Source organism: Apaloderma vittatum, unplaced genomic scaffold, assembly GCF_000703405.1.
Source record: "Apaloderma vittatum isolate BGI_N311 unplaced genomic scaffold, ASM70340v1 scaffold9465, whole genome shotgun sequence".
Lineage (NCBI taxonomy): Eukaryota > Metazoa > Chordata > Aves > Trogoniformes > Trogonidae > Apaloderma > Apaloderma vittatum.
This window is the reverse complement of record NW_009715482.1, coordinates 113,035-137,488: the sequence shown is the minus strand read 5'-3', so window position 1 is coordinate 137,488 and position 24,454 is coordinate 113,035. Positions and strand designations below refer to the sequence as shown.

At 37.9% G+C, this 24,454-nt stretch overlaps 1 protein-coding gene across 1 annotated transcript in view; it reads right to left on the bottom strand.

Moving 5' to 3' along the window:
* The window catches only part of MIPOL1 (mirror-image polydactyly 1), a 158,052-nt gene that overhangs the window by 48,236 nt on the left and 85,362 nt on the right, over positions 1–24,454 (bottom strand). The window contains exon 10 of the mRNA XM_009869167.1: positions 663–757. Coding sequence (XP_009867469.1) covers positions 663–757 — 95 coding nt within the window. The remainder of the gene's footprint in view (positions 1–662; positions 758–24,454) is intronic.

The window sequence follows — 24,454 nt, the reverse complement described above, 5'->3', positions numbered from 1 at the left end:
TGCTGGCAGCTCTGTATCCCCTCTCACACAGGAGGTCAGGATGAAATGAGAGCTGTAACCCAACATCACTCCATAAAACAACCTAACTCCTTCACTGGACCACACAGAGCTTTTCCTCAGGGACTGAAACCCACCGATCTATGCAAATGTTCAGTGCAGCCCACCAAAATTAATGAGAGAATGGTCATTTCTCTCATTCTACGTATGGCTACAGAATGTAAGGAATTAAAACACATATATTATATTGAGGTTGAGAACAAAAATAGTATTTTATAATTACAGATTTTATTATTTCAAAATCTATGCTGATTAAGTTAGGTATGTGCAAACAACCAGGGAAGAAATAAGCACTTACGTCAACTGTTTTGAAGTGAACACATTGCTATAACACAGCTTTTTCTTTTTTATAAGAATGAACTGCCAGCAACATTCCCCTTCCCTTAGAAGAAACTAACAGAAAATTTAGGCTAAAAGAAAAAGACTTCTATTTCAAAGAGATGGTTGGTGAGCAGTAAAGCAGAAATGCAGGTCTTGATTCATTGATCCATTCACATTTCCAACAAATACCTATTTGATAAGGACATTTCCTCACTCACAGTCAGACACAGTACAGAAAATTTCCCCTATGAGTCACTGACTTATATTAGTATTAATTATTTTACCTGTAATAAACACGCAATGTCTGGATTTCTTCTTCTAATTTTTTGCACTGTTGAAGAGCTACCCCTTTTTCTTGTTGCAAGGCTATTAATTCTGCCTGTGAAAAGATAAATGACAAAAATTTATTCAGTATATATTGCTTAAAAAACATAACAATCCTTTGTGCATTCATTTCAGTCATGCTTTATTATAACTACATATATAATGTTCTGTAACACTGCCTATTTAATTCTTATGAAAAATCCTTTCTTGTTCTACCATTGCAATTGTTTCTAGGTTTATTTTTTTCCCCCAGCAGAAGGAATGGCTTCGCTCATGTATGTGTTAAAATTTTTGAACGGCTAAGGTTAGAACTCTTCCGTTCAGCCAAGCATTTACCAGCAAACATATTTGATATTGATATAACGTTCCTATAGTGCAAAACTGTTGACCAGTATATAGAGAGTGAAGCAACGCACTCAGCCACTACTACCCTTGGCCTGCCCAGCTGTTCAGGGGGGTCACCATGGTGGGAGCCACCAAGACTGGCACCGCCGGCTCGCTCTGCAACCTGAGTGCTTTCTCACCCAGGATCTGGTTTACAGTGGAGTGAGGGAAGCCCTGAGCAAGCACTGTCATCTCCCACCTGTGAACCCTCCCGGATGTTCCCCTCCCGTTGTTTATTCACACCGCCCCGTGAACGGCTTGTGACTCACAGCCATTATGGAAATTGCAGCATGTGGCTTGTAAGTCAGGAAGGTAGCCAGCCCCAACATGGACTTACGGTTAAAGAAGAGGTAGGAGAAATAAGTGCTCCTGTATTTAATATGGCTTTATAGCTTAATCACCATTAATTCTAAAAAGTCTAGTCTCAATAGCACTGCAGGACTCTCTTGAGGGCCCAGGTACCATATAAATTACCTTAAAATCAACAGATGATTAATTGTTGTAACAACAAATAAGACTGGGTTTGCACAGCAATTCTTTGACACATGAGCCTGAGTGCTGGGCAGCTTTCCAGTGTTTTTAATTCATGGTGTAAGTTATTAATTGTACAAATTGTAGAGCCCCAAACCAAGAGGCACATGTGTGAGAAATGCTGACTGCAGATTCTGCCAACTCTTCAGGACAGCGTTGCAGAAAAGTTTCTTGGTAAATTAAAGACCTGTTACACGAGCTATGAACACATGAAGGGAAATGCACAGAGTTCAGCCTCCAGCTCTGCCAAACTCGCTCTATAACCATGAACAACTCTGTATGCTTCAAAATCTCCCTCCTAAAGCAGCACTCCCACTTGCTTCTGTTTCCTGTTTGTCTATGAAGACTGTAAGTCTTCGAGGCAGGTGCTTTACTGTTTACTGTCAACTCCCAGTCATCTGTGGGCAATTTATTTTGCTGGTTGATTAATCATGCCCTGGATACACGGCTGACTCCTGGCAAATTTTATCAAACACTGCATTGCACAAATGCAGCGATACAACCCGTCTCTGCACCGTGCTGCTCGGTGTGTCATGCTGCACCCAGGGTTTGCACTGCCTGGGTGCCAGACCCACTGCTGTAATTGCTCCTGTAACAGACATTCATAAAATTTTAACAGGAAGTTCCCTGGAGAATAAAACCAAACTTTCCTACTATATGGAGGGTTCCTTCAGCTTTAAAAGCAGAAAGCGTTAATGTTTAACCTCTGACTGACAGTGGTTTAGAGCTTCTGATACTGGAAACAACGTACTGGATGCTGGCAAGCCCTAACTCCTGTCAGCAAGAGGTTAAATTCGTCTGCAGGTGAGCCTCTTGCCCCATGCTGCTTGCAAGCAGAACTCGCAGAACACAAGGACGTTAGCCAAACCAAGCTATTTTCTGTAATTATACTATTCTGTAGGTGAAACAACATTCTTAAAAATTGGAAAACATGCCTGAATCAAAGTAGGTGGTTTGTTCTAGAGGCCAATAATTAACATCCTTGCCAATTTTCAGTGTACTGTGAAGTGTGATTGAAATGGTAGACTGGAAGGAAATGTTTGCAGCTGACACACCTACTCACGGGGAGATTAACGGCTAGTCTCTTTGGAGAACTATCATAAAAAATGCACCTAATGCTCCACTTGCTTTTCAGGACAAAAGTCAGAAGGCAATAGAGTCTAAAGACTTTTATTTATATCAGGTTTTCAGCAGAGAAAACTGCACTGATTTGACTGGGTTTGCACCAGTAAAAATAGCAGCAGATTTAGGTGCTTTGGATATAAAAAAACCACCACAACAAACAGCTACAAAAACTGAAAGGAAGAAAAATAGACATTTGCTAACCTCCTCGGTAGCATGTAGTGGGGTTGATATTAGGGAGCTGCATGAGACCAACAAAAATTCAAGCACCAGAGTTTTTGTGCACAGCATGCAGCCATGCAACAAAACAACTCATCCTTCACAGGTCTTAGGAGTGGTACACACAAATAAATGACTCAAATATCCTCCCAAAAGAGAGATGTCTTCCTTCACTAGAGGAAGGAAAGCAAAACTGTGCCCAAAGTTAAATTGCTAACTAAAATAACGGTGCCTGCACTACTATAAAACATTTGGAAGACTCCTATAATGTATACTGAAAACCATCCACAGAGCACATGGCAAAAATCCTACATTAGCTCACCTCTAGTAATAACAATAGCTGCTTGGGAACTTTTTAACAAAATATTATTCCTTTGGAAAAAGTCAAGCTGTGGAAATCGGAAGTCTTCACAGAAATGGATCAGCTTTGATTAAATTTTTTTGGAAGTTAGGGTAAAGAAGGAGGAAGAAGAAGAAAAAGAATTATACCCAAGTTCCTCTGGTGGAGGTTTTTCCTAAAAAGGTGAATCTAGAGGTGAGGTCCATCACCACTTTGGTATAGGGGCCACCCTCAATAAAGTTCCTGTTGAACTCTGAAAGGGTATTCTGATTACTGGCATACGGTCTTCCTCTCAGTTTTGTTTTGCCCACAAGTTCCTATGCTTTCAAGTTTGGTTTAACATAGATTCATCCTCCTTCCCTATCCCCCACCCCACTTAGCTGCAAAAGCAAATACTTGTTTCTATATTTCTCCCATTTTGCATTTTAGCAAACATTTGCTAAATTCAATCTAAAAGATAATTGCTACCCATCAAACTTAAAATATTCAGATCTCAACTAAAAAAATCTCATTACTGATCCTTTTGCTGTTGTTTTCGTTTCAATGTATATAACCCCAAGGCTAGAAAGATGCAAGATTTAAGCAAAGGAAAGCAAGGGGTAAAACTAGTTTTTATCTTTTCCTAATTCATCTAATGCAAATGAAGACCCTCTAATTTAAATTAAAAGGGGTAAGAATATAGAGTATCCTATGCTGTCAGGTTCCTTGTGCATGAGACGCCTTTTATAATGCTTTTCAACATCCAGCAGAAGGAAACAAAACATTCAATGAATCTGAGTAATAAAGCTTCATAGCTTTATCTTTTAACTGATTTTTTTCTCATGCATTTACAGAGAGCATATATAGTTCCACCTATATATATTTATAGAAAGCATATATTTTTCCTTCCTTAGATAGGCTAAACACAACCTTTTTTTTACCTCTTGGTAAGAAGGCCCTCTATTCTCCTCATCAATTCAAACCCACCACTCAACCAGTACTCTGCCAGCAGAATGTCCTAATTCCAGTGGAAACATCTTACCTAATACATTTGTGCATCTCTTTTGCTCACAGACACACTCTGGTATCTGTCTGTTCTCCCACTCACTGGTATTATTCAGCTAACAGTGGAAATTCTAATTCATCCTTAAATGATGATACTCTACACTTGGTACCATTGAATTCCACCCCACTGCTTTTATTTTTCCAGTACTTGAGACCATTCCAATCTTTCTGCAAGATAGCTTGAATTTACTTTGTATCAACAATACCTCTACATCTCCCAGCCCTGCATCATCATGCAGTTTTGTAGGTATGATGTTGCTCTTCATGCCAAAGGTTCTCAATGACAGCATTAAAGAAAAATGGTTCAGCACCAACTGGTGAGAAATTGGAAAGAAATTCCACTAGTGAAATCCTTGGACCTTAACGCTTCTCCTTTCAAAGCTGTTTGCTGCTGCCTTTCTCCTAGCCAGTTCCTTATTGCCTTTGACTAATCCCTCATCTCCTTCACGGGTATATGACATTTTGCAGACAGACATGAGCTCAATGTGCCCATCCTTCCAAACAAGAGATGCCCAGTTAACAGCAAGCTGTGTTTCCCACATTAAGCTTGTTCCTGCTTGTAAAATAACAATATACACATTCTCCACTGTAATTAATAGTTTTCCATATGGCACCACATATTAAGCTTACGTGTCAGCTTATATTTAACAAGTCTACTTGTCTAAATAACCAGTTATCATACCAAAGAAGAATTCTTGCATGATCTTACTTGGGTGAAAGTTGTATTTCAGTTCACTGTTGATGGATCTATGCTTTAAAAACATTTTCCTTCCAAATTTACTCTAAAGCCTCACAATAAAGACTAACTGGTCTACAACTACTAGAATTACATTTTTTGGTTTTCTAAATATAGATGCTGCCTCTGCTAATTTCCTGTCACATTACACCATACACAGCCTTATAGGATTTATTAAAGAACTTGACTGTCATTCCTGCAACTTCAGGGACCAGCTCTTTCAGAATTTGGGATGGAAATCATCCATTATCCCAACCCGAGCACAGTAATGTATTGAACAGTTGTGATGTACTCCATTTCCATGCATTCACTTTGCTTAACTTCCATCTTCATAGTTGACATCATCACTGCCCAATGTTGAGAAAAAAACCCCCACAAACAAAAACCACACACTTTTGGACCTAATCTGGATTAGTCTTGATCTTCATGCCATTCTCAGAGCAGTGGCAAATTTCCTCTTTCCTTGTTCTCAATTCAGTCATTACACTATTGTTTGTTTTAATTTCCTTTCCAGGGGCTGATTTAGCTTAACCTCTGGCAATTTTCATTTGTCTCTATACCTCCTGTTTTCTAAGACATAACTTTCTAGCTTAATAAGCACTCTTCCTGTAGAAGACTTACTCTTACTTTATTCTTATTGGCATTATAATTAACTCATTTAGAACTGACACCCTTCCCACCCAAAGCATTTTGCTCCATCTTGACTGAGATTATCTATTAACGTGCAAGTATTCCTTAACTCAATAATAGTTGCTACCAACAGCTTTCTACTGATCTGGGATATTGGTATGTATTAGAAGGAGGCTGGATGAGAAGCCTGGAGAGTTTCAAAGGTCAGTTCTGAAATTTGTGGACTCAATCATTTACACTTGGTAGAGCTGTAGAATGGGGAAAAATGGCAATAAGATGTCTTTCTGCTGCTTTAGTCCTATGTTATCTGGACTCTGAAATGGAATCTAGCCACAAATGGACAACTGAGAATTGTACCCATTTTTCATGGGGCAGAATTAGCCCATGAGGTGGACAGGAACAGGCTAGGTGTCTCCTCAGGGCAGCAGGAGACTGGGAAGGTCTGAATTAGAATGAATAAGCAAGAAAAAAAAATCTGGAAAAATGTTTTAAAACCACTGAAGAAATATTTTTATCTTACACTGTTTTTAATGCTTTTACATTTTATATATCATGTCAATAAAAGAAGCACCTATAGCATGATAGAGTGGACACATTATGACATCCAACTTCTAACCATTCTGTTATTTTTACATTAGCAGCTGCTACTTAGTGCAGATTACAACAGCTCATCGTATTTTCTATATCACAGTGTCAACATATCAAACTCTTCCACCAACAAAAGAAGCAGGTGACGCTTTGATCTAGAAAAGAATATAAGCAGTTGTCTTATTAATTAGTGGATCAGCGGTTTTCAGGGTCAAGAAAAAGACTGGCTAACATGAGGGGACTGAAAATGCCTAGCACTCTAATAACACACTACTTTTTAAATCTCAGTGCTAATGTGTCAAACTATCTCATTACAATAAAAACGGGACACATTGACCTAGAAAATTAGATAAAATGTTTCAACTTGCATTTAAGTATGAGCTGCCCTGATGATTTTAAAAATGAAAAGTGAAAATCAGAACTGTACTACAGTAGATGTTACAAATTGTTGACACGTCATGAAGTACATAATTAAAAATAATACATTCAAACTGAAAACGTAAAATTAAAACTTCATGTTGAATTTTTGATGTTTGAAATATTGTTTCAAATATTCACCAAGTAACACTTGTGGGAGACAAAATTCAGCTGGGAATGTTTGGAACGTTAACTGAAATCATAAGAAATTAATGAAAAGTTGTTTCTCGATACAATGTTTTCTAACGGAAATTGTTTTTACTAAACCTGTCTTAGGGTAAATCAAGCAACTGTATTACCAATCCTGATGGATCTGCACTGCTTTGGAGGATCAGTACAGCTAGAAAAACTGCCCCGAAGAACCAGCTCGGGGTTGTTTGTGTATGTGAATTTCAGGGTAGCAGAGGCAGTGCTGGGAACTCTTAACAGCCTTGGAGCTACAGCTTCCCGCAACACATGGCCACAGCCACACCCGGGTTCACGTTCCCTCTGGGCACAAACGAATGGGATCTCAACAGCAAACATGACCTTTATGAGTTTGCATCGGGATCAAACAATTAACCATAATAAGATTTTACTCTACAATCTAATACTATTGTTGGTCAGAATAAATATCAGCTAATGAAACTTTTTTTTTTTTAATAACAAGTATTGTTTCACTGGAACAATAATGCCCTGTGAAGATGGATTGGTTTAGATGGAAATATTTCTGAGGAATGTCAGGCAGAATTTCTGACAGAAGAGAGAATTCCTCCCCAGCAGTGTGATTAGGTTATTTATTTTAGATGCAGAAAGCTAATGCTAAATCCCAGCCTCTTGCATTAACTCACTCTTGACATGGCAGACACCCACCAGCAAGAATACCTCCCAGCTCTAAAGTTATGGGAACTTGACTTTCATTAGTCTATGTCTTCTCTTTGTAACTGGCATAAATATTTTTATTAAATTGCTAAGTATGTGAAAAGTAGATCCAGACAACAGATGCATTGTGGGAAAGGAGACTAACTCCAAGGCCTAGCCATCAAAATATTTGAGGGTGCCCAACTTGGATTAGGGAGCTTAAATCAGGGGTTTTACATATATGATGCAAATGCATCAACACTGTCTTTTTAGCATGTATAGCTAAAAAGTTATAGATATATGTTTATCATCTTTTTCAGTTACTTTGCAAAGAATGTTTTGATGCTTTCGCTTATTGGAATTAAAAATAGCTATCCTGTAATCTCTCTTCTATTCAGAAACAGAATTGACATTTTCAAGAAGTGTTGTGCTGCAAGTTTACCTAATGATACCTTCCCGACCTCAGTCTTTATGCTGTCCCTACTTTTAGGGAGTTTTTCAGAAGATTTGTAAAAGATGTTGCTATCTGAGGTCCAGACTCTCGTCTTCATCACAACAAACTCCCCAATAAGAATACCTGACATTTCCATATGAATATTGCTTGTATGGTCATTCATATCTGAGAGGTCCTGTTGGGACTAGGATGACAGCAATAGGCCACAACAAATACTATGCAGATTATGTAACTTGGGAAAAAAAAAGCAACTACCAAAGAGCTTTTTATTGCTCCGTCAAACACAATGAAAGGATCCAATTGTGTTTTTGCCCAGACTAGGTAAATATTTGGTTCATTTTATTACAATAACAGCAAACTTGATACCTAAAAAACATTTAAACATGATTTTAAAGCAATACCAGTTGAACCATTACGGCTGAGATGTGAATGTCTCATTCTTGCACTGCATGGTCTAGGAAGGACACTGTACGAGCAGCATTTGACAAGGAGCTTAGTCTTTCACCTAATGATGTGCCCAAATGAGCACGTTACAGGCAGATACAGCTCACTATAACACCATACAAGAAAGTGTCTATATGAAGTGCTGATCATATTTTTTAGAGAAAACTAAGAATTCGTTCATCTAACCTTAGATACGATGTTGATACAGTTTCCTCATTATCTGCAGTATTATTTTGTAATATCCTACACTTCTATGATTCTTCCAAGCAATATACGTTATATTGAAATTTCAGGAAAAATCAGCTCTTCAAAGGACAATCCAAGGCATGTGATGAGTGTAAGAAGCGTTTTATTGTAAAGGGTGAGAACCATTTTATTTTAAGAGTTATTCATGGAGTAAAGAAGATTAATTTGGAATTTGGCCCATGAGGTTGAACCAAAACTGTAATTGACTTCCCAGGGTCAAGATTTCATTAATGGTTTTCATTTGTTTGAGTACATAGCTAAAAGACCCAGAGATACTATCACAGATACCTACTATGTGCATATGGGTAGCTACCTCAGGATATTGCAAAGCTTATTTCAGGTAATGTATAACCCTAGAAACCACAAAAACTCTCATTTAAGGATAACTGTTCCAAAATGCTAATTCATAGCTGGATTGGGTTTTGCACATAAATAATGTCATGTTTAGAGATGATGATCTTTTATGAGGAGGGATTTTATTAAGAACACAAGCAAGAGATGTTTTAAAATAGCAAATAGTTAGGTCTCCATATACAGAGAGGTAGATACTTGTCTCACTCCCAAACTACAATGCACACTGTGAAAAGGAAACTAAAAGAAAACAGTCAAAGAAGACTTTTTAACAGAGGTGCAAAATAGAGGTTAATAGAGGTTTTAACAGAGGTGCCAAAAGCCATTCACCGTGGTTATTTCTGCACAAAAGCTACGGCTTTAGAATCTATACGAAAATAACAAAAGTAAATTAATTTCTTTACTTCTCAGATTAAAGACTGCTCACAGCTGTGGGAATGTGGAAAGGGCCCATTTCTCCATATTCCATAATTTGCCTTTGTCCTTAGTGACATCATACACTTCATTTCTGATCTAAAAATCAGTTGGAAAAATGCAATTTCAAATAAATACCGGAAAGACAACAGCTGTACAGAGAAATCGTCTTATCTGAAGGGAAAATAAACAATGTTGTTTGGGCGTGATGTACACTGTCTGAGGAAGCCTTCTTATGTCTCCCTTTATGGCTGCATAGGTAATCGGACTAGAAAACTGACACATCCCTTCTAAGGCAGACCAGGTTATCAAATATAAGCTTAAAAGGAAGAAACAAACATCTCTCTGATCTACTTCAATAACAGGCCTGTTTCCCTCAACTCTGAGAAACATGACTTGCTTCACATGCACCTCGAAGACTGTTACGCTTTATAACAAACTTTACTCCTTACTTGCTATTTTAACTTTACTCCTTTTCTCCTTAGGGGAAATCAAGAAGGAAATGGCCATGTAGGCTGGAGTGAGCTGAAGAAGCCTTCCAGGTGGTGTCTGAGACCTACTGGCAGATTACTCTGGGAAAGCTTCAAATGTCAGCACCCATGACAAACCCGCTGTCCACACAGATGACTTTGGCCACTTAGGATATCAAGTCAGTTTCTACCGCAAAGAGCAAGCCGTCAGCACAGGATCCAAAAGGTAGTGTTGTAATGTTGTCTCAGAAGCTTTGTGGAAACAAAGACCCTATTCAATAAAAACAACGTTCCCCTCAGCCCCAAAAGTGTCCTATCCAGTTTGGGGCGGAACTGAACTGGCAGAAGAACAGAAGAAAGTTCGTGTTACAGCCAAACATGTTTTATCTGTGCTGCAGCCAGAATCTCTGTGTGCTTTCAGGGCTCTCCGTTTGGTATATTTTCAGGCTCCACTAACAGACCCCAAACGGACCACAGCAGTCACCTCTATTGTTCAGAAGAACCATCCAGAAACCATGCTCTGGCCTTAAGATCTAATGGCACCACTCGCCTTGTGTTACCACATCAAAAGCTCTCTTCCACCCACCCCTCGCAGGAAGGGCTGCTAACACCAGATTGCCACAGGTGACTCGGCCCTGGTTCACAGTATTGTTCCACAGCATTGCCTGGGAGAACGAGTTAAAACACTGCCAGGGAGCTTTCTAACAAAAAGCAGAGATGATGGCACGTCACTGTGCAAGACCATGCTCTGATCCTATTTTAGTTACTTGAGTAGGTACAGATAATTGGTCTCGTCACCTAAAAAGAGTTTATTAAACTTGACCAAGATTGAGAAACTCGACACATATTTGAGCTTGGCTGACAATTTGCTTCTGTCACTCGCAGTGGGCTGATGAGGCACTCTTGACTGTGCAACAGGTGTCACCCACAGCTCCACGACAAGAATGCAGGAGTAACTCTTTCCAGCCATACTTCACTACTCAACCTCTGTAGCAGACTCTCCCTTATATCAGAGACCTCGGATTTGACCCTTGAGTAGCCATGGACCATGCCCTTCCACTGCCATTTGGACTTGGTTACCCTTTGGCTTCTCTTTATGAGATATTCACTTCTTACAGTTCCTTATGCCTGATTTCAGCATGACACCAGTCCAGCTGAGACACTGCAATGTTTTACAAGTCTCTTTTCCATAAGAAAGTACGTGCATTGAAGTCAATCATGCTTCATAAAAGTGGCATAAAAAAGCACGCAAGGCAGTAACTTGAGCAAAAAAGGAGTTAACAATTTACGCTCCAAAGCTTAGAGCTGATCCCAAGTGATAATATATACTCCAAATTATAACCTTTCATGCAAAGAAATAGAATGACTGGTACCTCTTGACAGACAGTACTTCTGCAGCAGGCAGCAGAGTCTAATCCCACCATCAGAATTAAACCACAAATCTTTCATAAAAGCCATGAATTTGTACAGGATTATAAAAATGAATTGTCCCAATCACTTCAGCGGAACTGCTTTGGCCCATAGCTCTTCCAGGATTTGATGGAAAGGCAGGGAAGAGCTTGAATTAATATTTAGTACTTTACATTGTGGTCTTGACCTTACTGAAAATGCACTACTAGCAGGTATACACACTCAAATTTATCTGGTATCTTCATATACACAGAAACTTAGAATCAGACCGATGAGACTAACAACAGCAACTATTACACTGAAGAAAAGAATAAATCATTATTGAATAAATGTATCTCCTATCAGTAAAATTAGGAAAAAGAATGAATCCACATACTGACCTGTCTAGACCTTAACTACTAAGACATTCTCAAACCAACTTTCAACACTGCACGCCTGTTAGTACTACTTCTCTTTTGATATCTGAAATTCTCACTAGACAACATAACAGGAAAATTTGGACTCTTCATCCAACTGGATTAATGCTGTGCTTAGCACTTTTGGAAAAAAAAGAGAAAGCTTCTTGCCTGCTCCTGAGGCTCCCTGCAGGCTTCACTACCTTGAGCCACTTGTGCAACTGGGGTGACTGTGAATTTCTGAGACACTGTGAACAAGCCACCATCACGTGTCCTGTGACAAGAGGATCCTCAACAGATAATTTAAAACAGTTTCTCACTCCATCTATCCAATTTTAGATGTGTAAAAGGGATCAGTCATATTGAGTTTGAATAGCTGGTGCTGGTTTTGACCAGAGCAACCCTCAATTTTGCTTTCTCCACTCTCTTCGTGCAATGTTTTCCACACAGGTAGAACTCAGACGAAGGATTTAAAGTTAAAATAAGAAAAGCCAATAGAGGGGTTAATGAGAACATAGTTTTAAGTTTTTACAGGAACCATCTGTCTGATGGAAAAACTACAGGAGAGGATTCAATAGATGGCACCTTCCCATCGAATCAGCAGGGAATGGACACCTCCATGGATTGCTATAGACACTATACAGTTCAATGAGATGTGTTGATGTAGGTGAGTTATCTTCACTCAGGACTCAAAAGCGTATTCTGATACTGATGATTTCTGGTCCTTTCTGCTAAAAATCCACATACTAAATTTTATAGGAGGTAATCACATTTCCCTGTACTGCCTATCTATTAGATTAGTTTCTTTTAGATTTTTGCCTTGGGCAAAAGCATCCTTCTCATCTCTTACCTAAGCTTTAGTGCATAGTTGCAGAACATGTTTTTCTGTTGCAATTCACTCAGACTCAACTGCATTTCAACTGGAAAAAAGGGTCCTTGCTGCATATCTAGTAATTCTTGTAAACTTCTGAGAAAGGAAAAGGAAGGGAAGGGAATGAAAAGAGTGACATGCTACCCATAGTGATTTTCTTTAAAGTCATAACTTGCAACACGAAACAAAATAACTTACCGAAAAGTTAGACTTTTTAGTCAGCTATCAGATGTTCCATCAATTTTCCACAGTATAATCTAATACAGAAAGTGTATTTCTTTCTCCTTGTTCGTGCAAGACAAAAGAAACCATTTCAATAACCAAAGATTGTTGTGTAGAAAAATCACATCCTGATAAATCCAGACAGCAAACACTTCTCTACTCTATCTTACAGTTAGAATTTTAGCCAATGCTTTTGTTTTAGTTTGTTAAAAGTATATCTTACACTTTTTCATTGCACCTATTGTGTGTTTCTTCAGTTGAACACCTGTTGAACTACATTCGTCCTGCCAGAATATTTTTAATTATGCAATCTGTATTCTGTCAATGGCAAGCACATGGGTAGAATTTCTTATATACCTTTCAACATACCCAGCAGACAATTAAGAACTTAGTGTACAGAAATACTTGCCAACTGAAATGTTAGTGAGACAAGTTTAATCAAGTGATCTTGACTAACTTTTAGCAAAGAATCACAATTTTTTCATCATCAGTTTACCACTTCAAAATACCACTTTAAATGCTATTTCTTAGAAATTTTTATTGACTCAGTCATTCACACAATCTGCAATACATGCCTGACTTGCATAATACTTCAGGCAATAGTTCCATTAATTCTTGAACACTCTCTTTTCATGGGTAGCATAATGAATGCCAAATCTGTCTCCAGCTTTTAAGAAAATTTCGTTTTGCAGGGAAAATCCTGACCCATTGAAACCAACAGAAGTTCACTGTTGACTTCAATGGGATTAACATTTCCCTGTATTTGTATACATGCATTCTCTCTATTTAGTGATGACCATTCCAATTATTTGTGTGCTGTACACAGGGATAACACAGAGAGTAAGTCTAATTAAGAGAAATGCCTTTGACTTTGTGTTTGCTGACTGATACTATAAACGCAGATATTTAGACAAGTGTTTTGCAGAACCCTCTCTAACTCTGTAGAGATAAGATGGTGAGATATTTGCGTGCTGCAAGGTGCCACCTGGCATTTACTTTTAAACTGAACAACGCGTGCAAGTTTCATCAAAGGAAGGGAAAAACACTGTCTGTGCAACAAATTTTGCGAAGGACCTGAACTGCAGTAAAAAAATTCTTCAAACAAGCACTGCTTTCAGAATGATGACACCTCTTTTTGGGAAAGGGTGCAGGGCTGTTAAACTATATGCAAACCGAGAAACCCAGTATGCGTAGGCATACTGCTGTGGATTGTAGCTGTTGTATGAAACTCTACAAAATGCTTTTGATCCATTTTATCTTGCAACTTAGCAAAGAAATGTTGCAATAAGAAACACCAACAAAGATCTGAAAAACTTAAGCTCTGGATTACCATATTGTGTTCTCCTGCCATTCAATGTGTCAGACAAAGGCAGTGGTGTTCAAAGTAGAAAGAGAAAAAGAAAAAAGAAACTGGTCACAGAAAGTGCAGAGCACAGAGTAAATAATATTCCTCCTCATCCCTACTCTTTCACAGATTTGTTGTTAAAAGAGTTGCAGCAATTAGGCTTTTGTTAATTACCAGCTGTTGAAACAGATGTGTTGACTGTCCTTATTAGCCAACAGCTGGGACAGGAGAACAATTGATGCTCTCTAAAACCAACAGCCAGCTGCTTTGCAGTAATTATCTCCTATCGATAATACAGGTGATAAAGGCAGCAAAAAGGTTATGAGCTTCAATAACCAAGGTACTGTTATTGAATATCACTGGAATTTATGGTTAATTTTGGAAAATGAGTAGAACAGTAAGTCTGCTTCCCATCTGCATTGTGTCAAGGTCAAGCAATATGCAAATAATAGGGGAAGTACAAGCAGAAAAAAAACCCACAACTCTTTTTATTTTTTTTTTAACCCTCCTACTATATTCCAAATGTCGTGCTGATCTTTAAGGAATGCTCTCTCTTTCAGGTGACTGACTAGATGTCATTCATCATTAACTCAGTTTCCCCATTTGTCTTTCCTTGCATTCAATTTTACCATAAATGACTTTTTGGAATGTGCAGATGGTTATTCCTACCTGTTGGGAAATTTTAGTGTACAACGTGATATAAGATACAAAAAAGAAACGATTAAAGAGGTGGGCCATCTCTCTACAGTTAGGTTCTATAGTCTCAGGCACGTCATCAATTCTTAAGGAAATTCACCTCACTTCTTGGAATTAGTTTTCCCTGGTGCTAAAATGGGAGAACTATGTTTATCTTGATCGATCACTTTGTGATTGATGACTTTAACATACTATTTAAATGCAAAGTAATGCTTGCATAACACATTACTGTAACAGGAAAAAAATGCACGCTTTTTTAGTATCAATATACGTCAAAGATTATAAAATGAATACTTCTTTTAGAAGCACGGGGCCAGTCTTGTGCAAATGGGAGCCACAAGCATATCTGCTAAAATCTAAATTGAACGTATCAACATAGGTACTCGGGTGGTTTGTATTTACTTTTGCTCCTGCTTTAATTTATATTTTCTCATCTCCATACCCTATTAGTTTGCATTAACAGAAAAGCAAAGCAGAGATTTTAAACCATTTCTATTAGCTGCTCAGTTCATCTCAAGCCAACAAAAGACATGTCTACAAGAATCTACAACCATGCCTATTCACTAATTAGTCTGCACTTAAAGACACTGCCTTACTGAAAACAAGGATTAAGGCTGGCTGAATACTCTCCCTTTCATAGACCTCCCTTATGTCTCTGCTGGGTCATCATAAGCAGCTTGTTCTCTGAGCTTTAAGTAGGGAAGCTTGACAATCAGTTCTGGGCTCACCAGTAGGCACCGTGGCAATTAACAGGGGCTACCAACATTTTAAGGGACACGCAAAGAAATCAACGACCCCAAAAGTTTCAACAACAGGAATGGGCAAAAGGATATCATGCTCTCATGGCAGCTATGTTTTAAGAAAGATAATGGCAGGATGCATTATTTTCTACTTCGAAATAAAGCAAAACAATGCACATCTCTTCCTGCTTCAGATTCAAAAGAGAAAAACCACACGTCATTATAGCAAGAAAATTGACATGGATCCTTGTGCAGACATCCTTACATCTATTAACAGCAATCCACAGCATGCTATAAAGGAAATAAATAACTCAAGTCCAGTTGTCAGTTTTCTACTTTTGGAAGAATGCTAAAAAAGATGGGAAAAGTGAAAGAGAACGAATGGTTTTAAGCAATGGTTTTTCATTTGCTTTTTGTTCTTTACTTACTCTTCCAGCTGCTTCTCTCTACCCTTGCAGTGTTTTCAGGCCGTTAAACAGGGTTTTCCCCTGGAAGGCAAAACTTGGCTCTTTGCCTTTTGTTTGTCATCCATGAATGAGGGGAGGGAGGGGGGAATTTGAGGAGTGGGAGAAAGTGGTTTAGTTTTGGTCTCACTCTGCTTTGGTCTACCAATGGAAAGTTAACATTTAGACTGTGCCAAAGAGGAACTAATATGAGCAAGGAACAGGAGAGGGTTTCTCTGCCTTGGGAAGAGATCTGAAGAAAGGTTTGCATCCAGTGTGGAAAGATACTAACTAAATTCAGGTTAGAAATCAAGAAATTCTTCAGAGCCGGTGATCTGCATGGGTTTCAATGGCAAAAACTAACACAAAACAAGTAGGAACTCAAAGCCTTGAAGAAGAAAATGACAGTGAACACTGTCTCACCTCAGCCAAGGCATACTCAAGGAAGCTTTCAAACTGCATGTATGGAGCAAGGGACTCCTCTGCCTAAATCCTGCCGTTGGGATAGCCAGTTCAAGCCTCTGAACTGGTCAGAGCAGAAAAGCACCCCAGGGTGTGTACCATGTGGCCACTGGCATGCTGTCAGAGAGCTGAAAGGATCTGGACTTTGGTCTTGAGTCTTGCAACAGTCACAGTCTGGTAACACTCAGCTTCACCGGACCTACCATCTAATTACAGCAGCACCTGCCAGATGGAAAAAAGACCCAAGAAGATCAGAATTAACACAAATTGGGGACATTCTGTCTGATGAGCCCCTCTGACAAACCTCTACTGCACAGGGGCCCCAGCAAATCTATCCTAGTGAATTTAATCCAACATATTTCAATGTTTTAGTATCTACCTTGCTAACAAAACCTGCTGTACAAAACCTGGAACCAACATACAGCGTGTTTCTCTTTGCTTTTTGTTTTCACATAAAACATCAAGAGACAGCACAGGCCAGTTTCCTGAGAATGTAAAGCTGAAAACTGCTGCCTGAGAAAGAACTTCTCTGATATCTCACAAAATCTTTGTAAATCTGGCAATCAAGCGCTCAAGAAAATTCACCTGGCAACAGCTGCATTGAAACAAAGTTACTGCAGCAACAAGTAACGTCACCGTGTTAATAATTGACAAGGAAAGAATGAAAAGGTGAGCAAGGGATAAAGAGGACAAAGGAAAGATTTCAATATAAACTTCTGCTGCTAAGTAATCAATCAAAATTAAGATTGAAAGAGTCGGTATGAACACTATATTGAAAACTGAAGCTAGTTTGATATCTCAGACTGCTGAATGGGGCTTGTAAAACTCCATTTTCTGCAGCCTGATTTGCAAAATTTGACAAACAAATCCCCCGCTGATTTGAATATACTTTCATTCAACTCCCTCAAGAAACCAAAGCAAACGCAGAAACAGTGGCTTCTTGTGTTTGCTGTACACAGGAAAAGTGCCCTGCGATTCCTGGTTCTGCAGGTTAAGGCAGGAATTAGCAATGCAGTGGTAATGAATGAGTTTCTTGATTTACATAATCTAACAAACGACCACTCCCCTTGGAGGGAGGAACTACATCCTAGAGACACTGTTTAGAAGAAGCTGTTTCGGATGACTAAATTATCAACAGCCTCAGGTGGAATGAACTGCTATCTTAATATCCACCACCACTACTGCCATAGGTCAAAGCAGCAGGAAAAACTTTCGAGAATACAAGTTGCAGTTAAATATTAAGAAATCAAGATTTGTTTCCTCAAGTCATATTTTTTTTCTGGATTCCACAATATGACTAACTTTTGATTTTTTATCAAAAAATATAAAATATCACTGTTTCATGTATAACAATATTGCTTTTCCCTTTGCCCAGAATCCTGGGAGCTGGTAAAATGTAAATGTTTTCTACAAAAGATATTTCCCAAGTTTAATTCTAGTATCAGAATTAATCAAATGGATAGCTCATACACTAAAATCAAAAAACTCCAGAAAAGCGTAGTCACAAAATCAAGGAATTTGCAAGGTCAATCCCCAAAGATACTGTTTTTCAGTAAAGTTAGCAGCCAGTCTCAGTTTGTGATTTGTGAAGATACACTGAAGTCTCACTGTTTCTCAAAGATGGAAATCCAGCTACGCTGCCCCTCTGGAGAGGAAAGAAAGCACCAATTCATACCAGCTCTTGGGGATATATTAAAAGCAGCTGAATGGACATGCTATCAATAGGTCAAGTTTTTTTGAAAAATACTAAATAAAATCTAGTAAAGAGTTAGTGGTAACTTATGATATGTAAATAATTAAAGATGAACTGCAACCACCAAAATTATGTCATACGAGTATTTATAGTTCACTGGACTCAATTACGCAAGGACCAGCACTGCTTCCACTGAAGTCAATGGAAGTTGTCACAGTAAATTCAGCTGGGCCAGAGGTTTCTTTCTGATCTAGTACCTAACAAGTCACTGTTGGCAAGAATTAATGAACTTATTTCCTACAAAGATTAATTACTTTTTCAGGCTTCAAGAAAAGGATACTTCTACAGTCGCAGAAGCATTATTTAATACTCAGACTGTCTGCTGAGGCTTCATGGTGTGACACAAATTTAAAATACAACATATTATAAAACTTAGATTTCTTTTTAATTTACTGCACTGTGGTATTCTGAAACATTCTGAGAACTTTATCCATCATCTAGGTGATATATAACCTTCCACAAGAAGTCTTATTTTTTACATCAACTAAAACTGCAACTGAATTGTCAGTTTCCCTAAAAATAAGTCTTTTTATACAAACCAAAATTTCTATCTCATCTAGATAAACTGCTAGCCCAGAGTCTGTAATCAGCAATGGTTTTGCAACTCTATGTAATCACTCCTTAACCTGAGTTACTAGCTAACCCCTTTGCTTGTCCTACTCTCTTCAAAAATCTTTTTTTTACAGATATGTCAGTTTTAAAGTTTTTTTGGTAATCTTCCTTATACCATATTTTGAAGAAATATGGCCATGAATAATTGCTTCCTAGTAGCTACAAGCATCATCAGCATTACTTTAATTTAGCAATTAGTTTGAAATATTTGTTGCTACAAACCCTGAAACTAACTGCTGGTATCTACAATAAACTGCACAGCTCAGTCAAAAAAACATAGGAAATAAGTATTAATTGACAAATTCAGAGTATACTTGATAATAAAGGTATCTTTCTATTTCACTATTGCTTCACTGAACAAAAGTATTATTTTAAAATAAGTTTTAAAAAGTTTGTAAAAAATACAAAAATTTAACCATTCATAATCTTGCCTACAGCATAACTGTAACATACACATTTTGCTGTTATTCCACAGGAAGAAAATAAGTAACACTATCAAGGAACAAAGATTAAATCAAGAATGTTGACTAAAAAATGTCCTATGCCAACACACATTTTAGGAATTTAATTTTACTACGAATATTTTCTAAGTAATGGCTTTATACTCAATATTTTTACATTCAAGAAAGAGAAGGACAATGCTAGGAAATCTGTCGCAAGGCTAGCCTAATCTCCTAAACATGTATTTTAAAAAAGTAGATACCATTAGCAACTGAGGAAATTAAGGAAAAAAATAAACATGTGTTCCCTGGAAATCGAGGGAATACATCTTTACCCTGTTTCATTATAAACAATGAATGATGGAAGTCAGACAACTGCTCATTGTCCAATGCATTATCAAGCTTTTGACAGAAATTCATTAAACACACCATGTTTTGAGGAGTTCTTGGTTCATTCAACATGGAAGGAGCCACACCTCATCCACCAGAGCCACCTCCGCATCACTGCTATATGTATTTCCTGGGGGAAATCACTACTATCTCTCATTTGGTGACTAACAAAGCAAATGAAGATCTTGTCCAAATCCAGTAGCTCAAGTTAGAAATGCAACTTTAACACACCTGAGGCTTGATTTAAGATTTATTCTGAAGCACTCTAAATAGAGGAGAAACACCGTCTTATGTACAGCTACATGGTAATACTCTGTATATACGGGCGTATAGGGCCACACACACCTAAATCCACCTCTGAGTGTGTCTTTCCACATAGACCCATGTGTCTAATTACACCCACAAACACTACACACAGGGAAATGATGCCATTTATTTCCCTTACCTTCAGCCACCTAAAGTTTAAGTGAACCAGACACTTGCAAAGAACACCTACCTTCTGCATTTATCCTTAGGGAAGAAGAACTGCTTTGTGGTGATACATCCCTCTCTTTGTACTGACTATAAATGGGGCCCTGACAAGTGGCAGCTACACCTGGGTGAGCGAATCTTTTCCTTGGAAGGACGTTAATAAGGTCACAAAGTCAAGTACAGAAATATTAGGAAATGAAAGAGGTAAGGGTACCAGTACACACATCATGATGCTACTTCCAACTGTGTGATCACATTTTTCCCTCAGACTTCTTTCTAATCGTTGCACGGAGTGGACGAATACCTGGGCATGAACGATCCCTGTCCAGTGAAAGAGCCTGTTACCTGTTTATTCCTGTTTATTTTGTTGCAGCCATTGGAATGAGACTGCAGTAAGAGAGTAAGTTCACTTCATATTTAATGGAGCTGAATGCTGCTCAGCAGTTACGGAATCTATCTGTTCCTTGGTCAAGGCACCTTAGAGCATGAATTAACTGAAAGTTTTCAGAGGGATTCAAAGTATGTTGCCATTTTCTGACTGGGCAAGATAAATCCCTCGTGTTTAATCTGCCAAAGTACTGTGCACTCACAGCTGCAACTGAAGTCAACGGGAGACAGAACATAAATGCTATATAATGCCCCTACGTCAGACCTCAGATGATATTACTGAAGGTTTCAACTGCAGTGAAAATAACTAAGAGGAAAATTAAAATGTAAGTGGCCATCCACACTTATGACAAGTGAGAAAGTTTATTTCCAGCATTTTCTGCCTGTCACCCATGACCGAAAAGAAGCAGATTTGGATCCGTGAAACAGCACATCAGTGAAAGAAGGGACTGTATGAACAGGACGGCCCACACCACACAAGTAGGAGGCTAATCTTCTCAGTTGGAAACTAGCTGTAGCAGCCAGGATATTAAATCAGCAACACAAGGGGAGGTTATTTGGAAGGCAAATGAGGTACATGCTCAAATTCAGCACCTAACGAGCAAGTTGAACCAATGTGGCAAACAATATAATGAAAAGAATCTCTTCAATTGTTTATGTATTGATCCTAGGAATCTGTGTAAGCAGCAAGAGGAAATTCTCATTGATAGGAATAAATTTTATATATCCAGTATTAATAACCTGGCAGACAACTGGCATGTTAAAATCTCTGATTAACATGAAGGAGAAGAGAGGCAGTAAGGGAATAGGATACCTTAACCCCCTCCCCATGCCATTATTCCTTTTAGAGTGATCAGTAACACAGGACCACAGCTCTTGATACGTAGAGGTCAGTACACTAACTAACATAACTTATGAAAGACTTGCTGGTCAACAAATTAACTTGGACACAGGACAAAGTTTTCTTCAGCACATATCTATAATCTTTGGAAAGGAAAATAACGATGCTACAGGGGACCTCAGACATGTAATCTGTGAGGCTTGTGTGGAAAATTATAAATTAGTATTATATACTTCCAAAATCATATATTATTTATGAGGTAAACACAAGAGATGTTAATCACTTTACTGGAGACAGATAAATACTTAGAGATAAGTGATAATAATCTGATTGAATTTCACATGGGAAAAAACAATCAGAATATTTACATGCACAGAACAAGTACACAAAGTATTTCAAAATTGGGGGGGGAAAAAAAAGAATAGAAGAAAAAATGGGGAGTCCTTTAAGGGTGGCTATAAAAAAAAACCCTGACCTTACAATCAAGCAAAAGTAGAATGTAAAGAATGTAGAATGTAAAGAAAGTAAATGTACGACAGAAAGTGAAAAAATTATAGAAGAAAAAGTACAAATACATCCTAAAAGGTGTAGAGTTCCGAAGCAATGCCAATTGGTAAGAGTAACAAAAGGTACCAAGGAAATAGGCATCATTGGCAGGACTCCATATAATAAGGACTTCTCACTCTGACAGGAACAGTGACTGCATAAGGCCATTCCAAGTTCAGAACAACTTTGCAATGCAAAATAAAAAAAAAATCAAAATCAAACAAACAAAAAAAAAGGAGTGCTCAGTATATAAATTGGTCTGTCTTTGGAAAAAACCAGGATGATATAGTTAGAGTTTATGTAGAATTAATAAGCACTTTTCAGTTTATTAGAGGTCAAGGAGGGATAAATATTACATTTACAGATTAAGACAATGTTCACTTTAGGTGCTGCAGGGTTGTTAGAGAATCTTAAAATACAAGGACATTCTCAAAGACTGGAAGAACACTAATAATGTGTCAATATTAAAAAAAATACTAGTGGGATTAAAACAGGGCCAAATAAGTGAAAAAATCGAATTCAGTTAACACAGATTTTAATGAAAGATTATAATTATTCAACAAGTTTTAGTGTAAAATATGTCTTGCCAAATGAATCTGATTTCCTTCTCTGATCAGATTAGAAACTGATGTTGTACAGATATTTGTTAGTCTTTGGCTTGTCAGACATAACAGATTGACTAAAAAAAACAACACCACAAAGAAAAAACTGAAGAAGGTTCAGAATGGACTGACAGTTTAAACACCACCATGTTCCAAGATGTAGCTGCACTCCTGGAATACTACTAAGACTGCACAGGTATCATTATTAGGCATGCTCTTACTCAACGTATCCTTCAATTACTTGGGACCAGGTAGACCCCGGCTAGCAATGTTCATGAACAGCAAAGAAAACAAGTAAATAATGATGATGAAACAGTAATCTGGGCCACTTGGTAACCAGGCATATTCAAATCGTATGCATTTTAATAAAACCAAATTCAAAACTCTCAGTCTAAGAACAGTGAACACAGGATACATTTACAGAAAGGGTAACCATATTCTGAAAAGTACTGACTAAAAGACATTTGGGACTTCAATACAAGGTGACAGTACAATGTTGTGGAAAAACGCGGAAATGCAACCTTTTGGTGTTTACACAGTAAAATAGTATCTTCACAAAGCAATAAAGGTGATTTTACTTTACATATGATACTGAGAAAGAAAGATATAAAAATGCATATGCATCTGTGTTCACATTTTAAAATGAAAGGATCTTAAAAACCCAGAGAGGATGCGGAAAAGAGCCATAGCAGTAATGTAAGCACTAGAGAGAAAGGCACGTAGTGAAAGAGCTACTTCTGTTCAGATTACAAAAAACCCCTGAGGATATGCCTACTCAGTAAAGATCTACAGAGATATATGTCTAATTCTGAACAAGGTAAATCCAGTACCAGGAATGGAATAGTTTTGTGCTGCTACCAACTCTCATTGTCCCTTGATAAATGGACAGAAAATATAGGATATGAAAGAATTTTTAATCTAGTTGAATAAGGGTAACTTGAATCACTGGAACGAACTATCAAAGGGAAATGGTGGTCTCCTCATCCCTTGGAATTTTTATATCAGACCTAGATAGCTTTCTGGACAGTAGTTTTAAACAAAAATAAATTTCTGGGCTGAATACAAGGACAACTGCTGAAATCAATGATCTGTGATATTTAGACCAATTAAATCACACAAAAATATCTTTTGGGCTTGGCCTTAAGTGCTAGGAATTTATGACTGATAAATATTCTAAAAGGTAAAGTCTTGTGCCTCTCAAATAGGCATGCAAAATTTGTGGCTACTTTTGACCTTAATTTCTTCATGCCTTGGTTTCCCCACAAAGCATGAAGAAAACACTCCTGCAAGAATACATTAAATCCTTGTTTATTAAACCTTTGGTTCTTATAACATTGAATACTACAGAAAATCCCCATGATGGTTATTCAAAATTCTGTTTTCAGGGAAAGGTTTGAACAGTATCCAGTAAACAAGGGATTGGCACACATAATGAACAAAGAAGATTAAAAAAATATATATTGATTGGCTGTTCTCTGGATACTGTGTGGATCAGGAATGCTGTGAAATAAAGCACACATGATCCTGTAATGAAAAATGTTAACATACTGTTTCAGGGGAAAGGGGAGTAAATGAAGATGCTCGCTTCAGAAATGCCAGAACTGAGGTTAACTCTTGATTAACTGGCAACTTCAGTGCAGCTTTTGGCATGTATGGCAAATAACATTGTACAATTGTGCACACATACAATACTCATAATTATTGTCTAAATAACCTGCCTTCCTGAAAGGACAAATATTCTGATGAATAACTTCGCTGAAAGCAAGACCATTTGCTTGCCCTATCATGCACTCCTTAAATCCCCTGCAATTTGTCAACTTTGAATGCAATACTTCTCCAGGGGCTACCAATGAGCTTTTCACATCTTGCTCATGTCATCCATTTTCCGCTTGATTA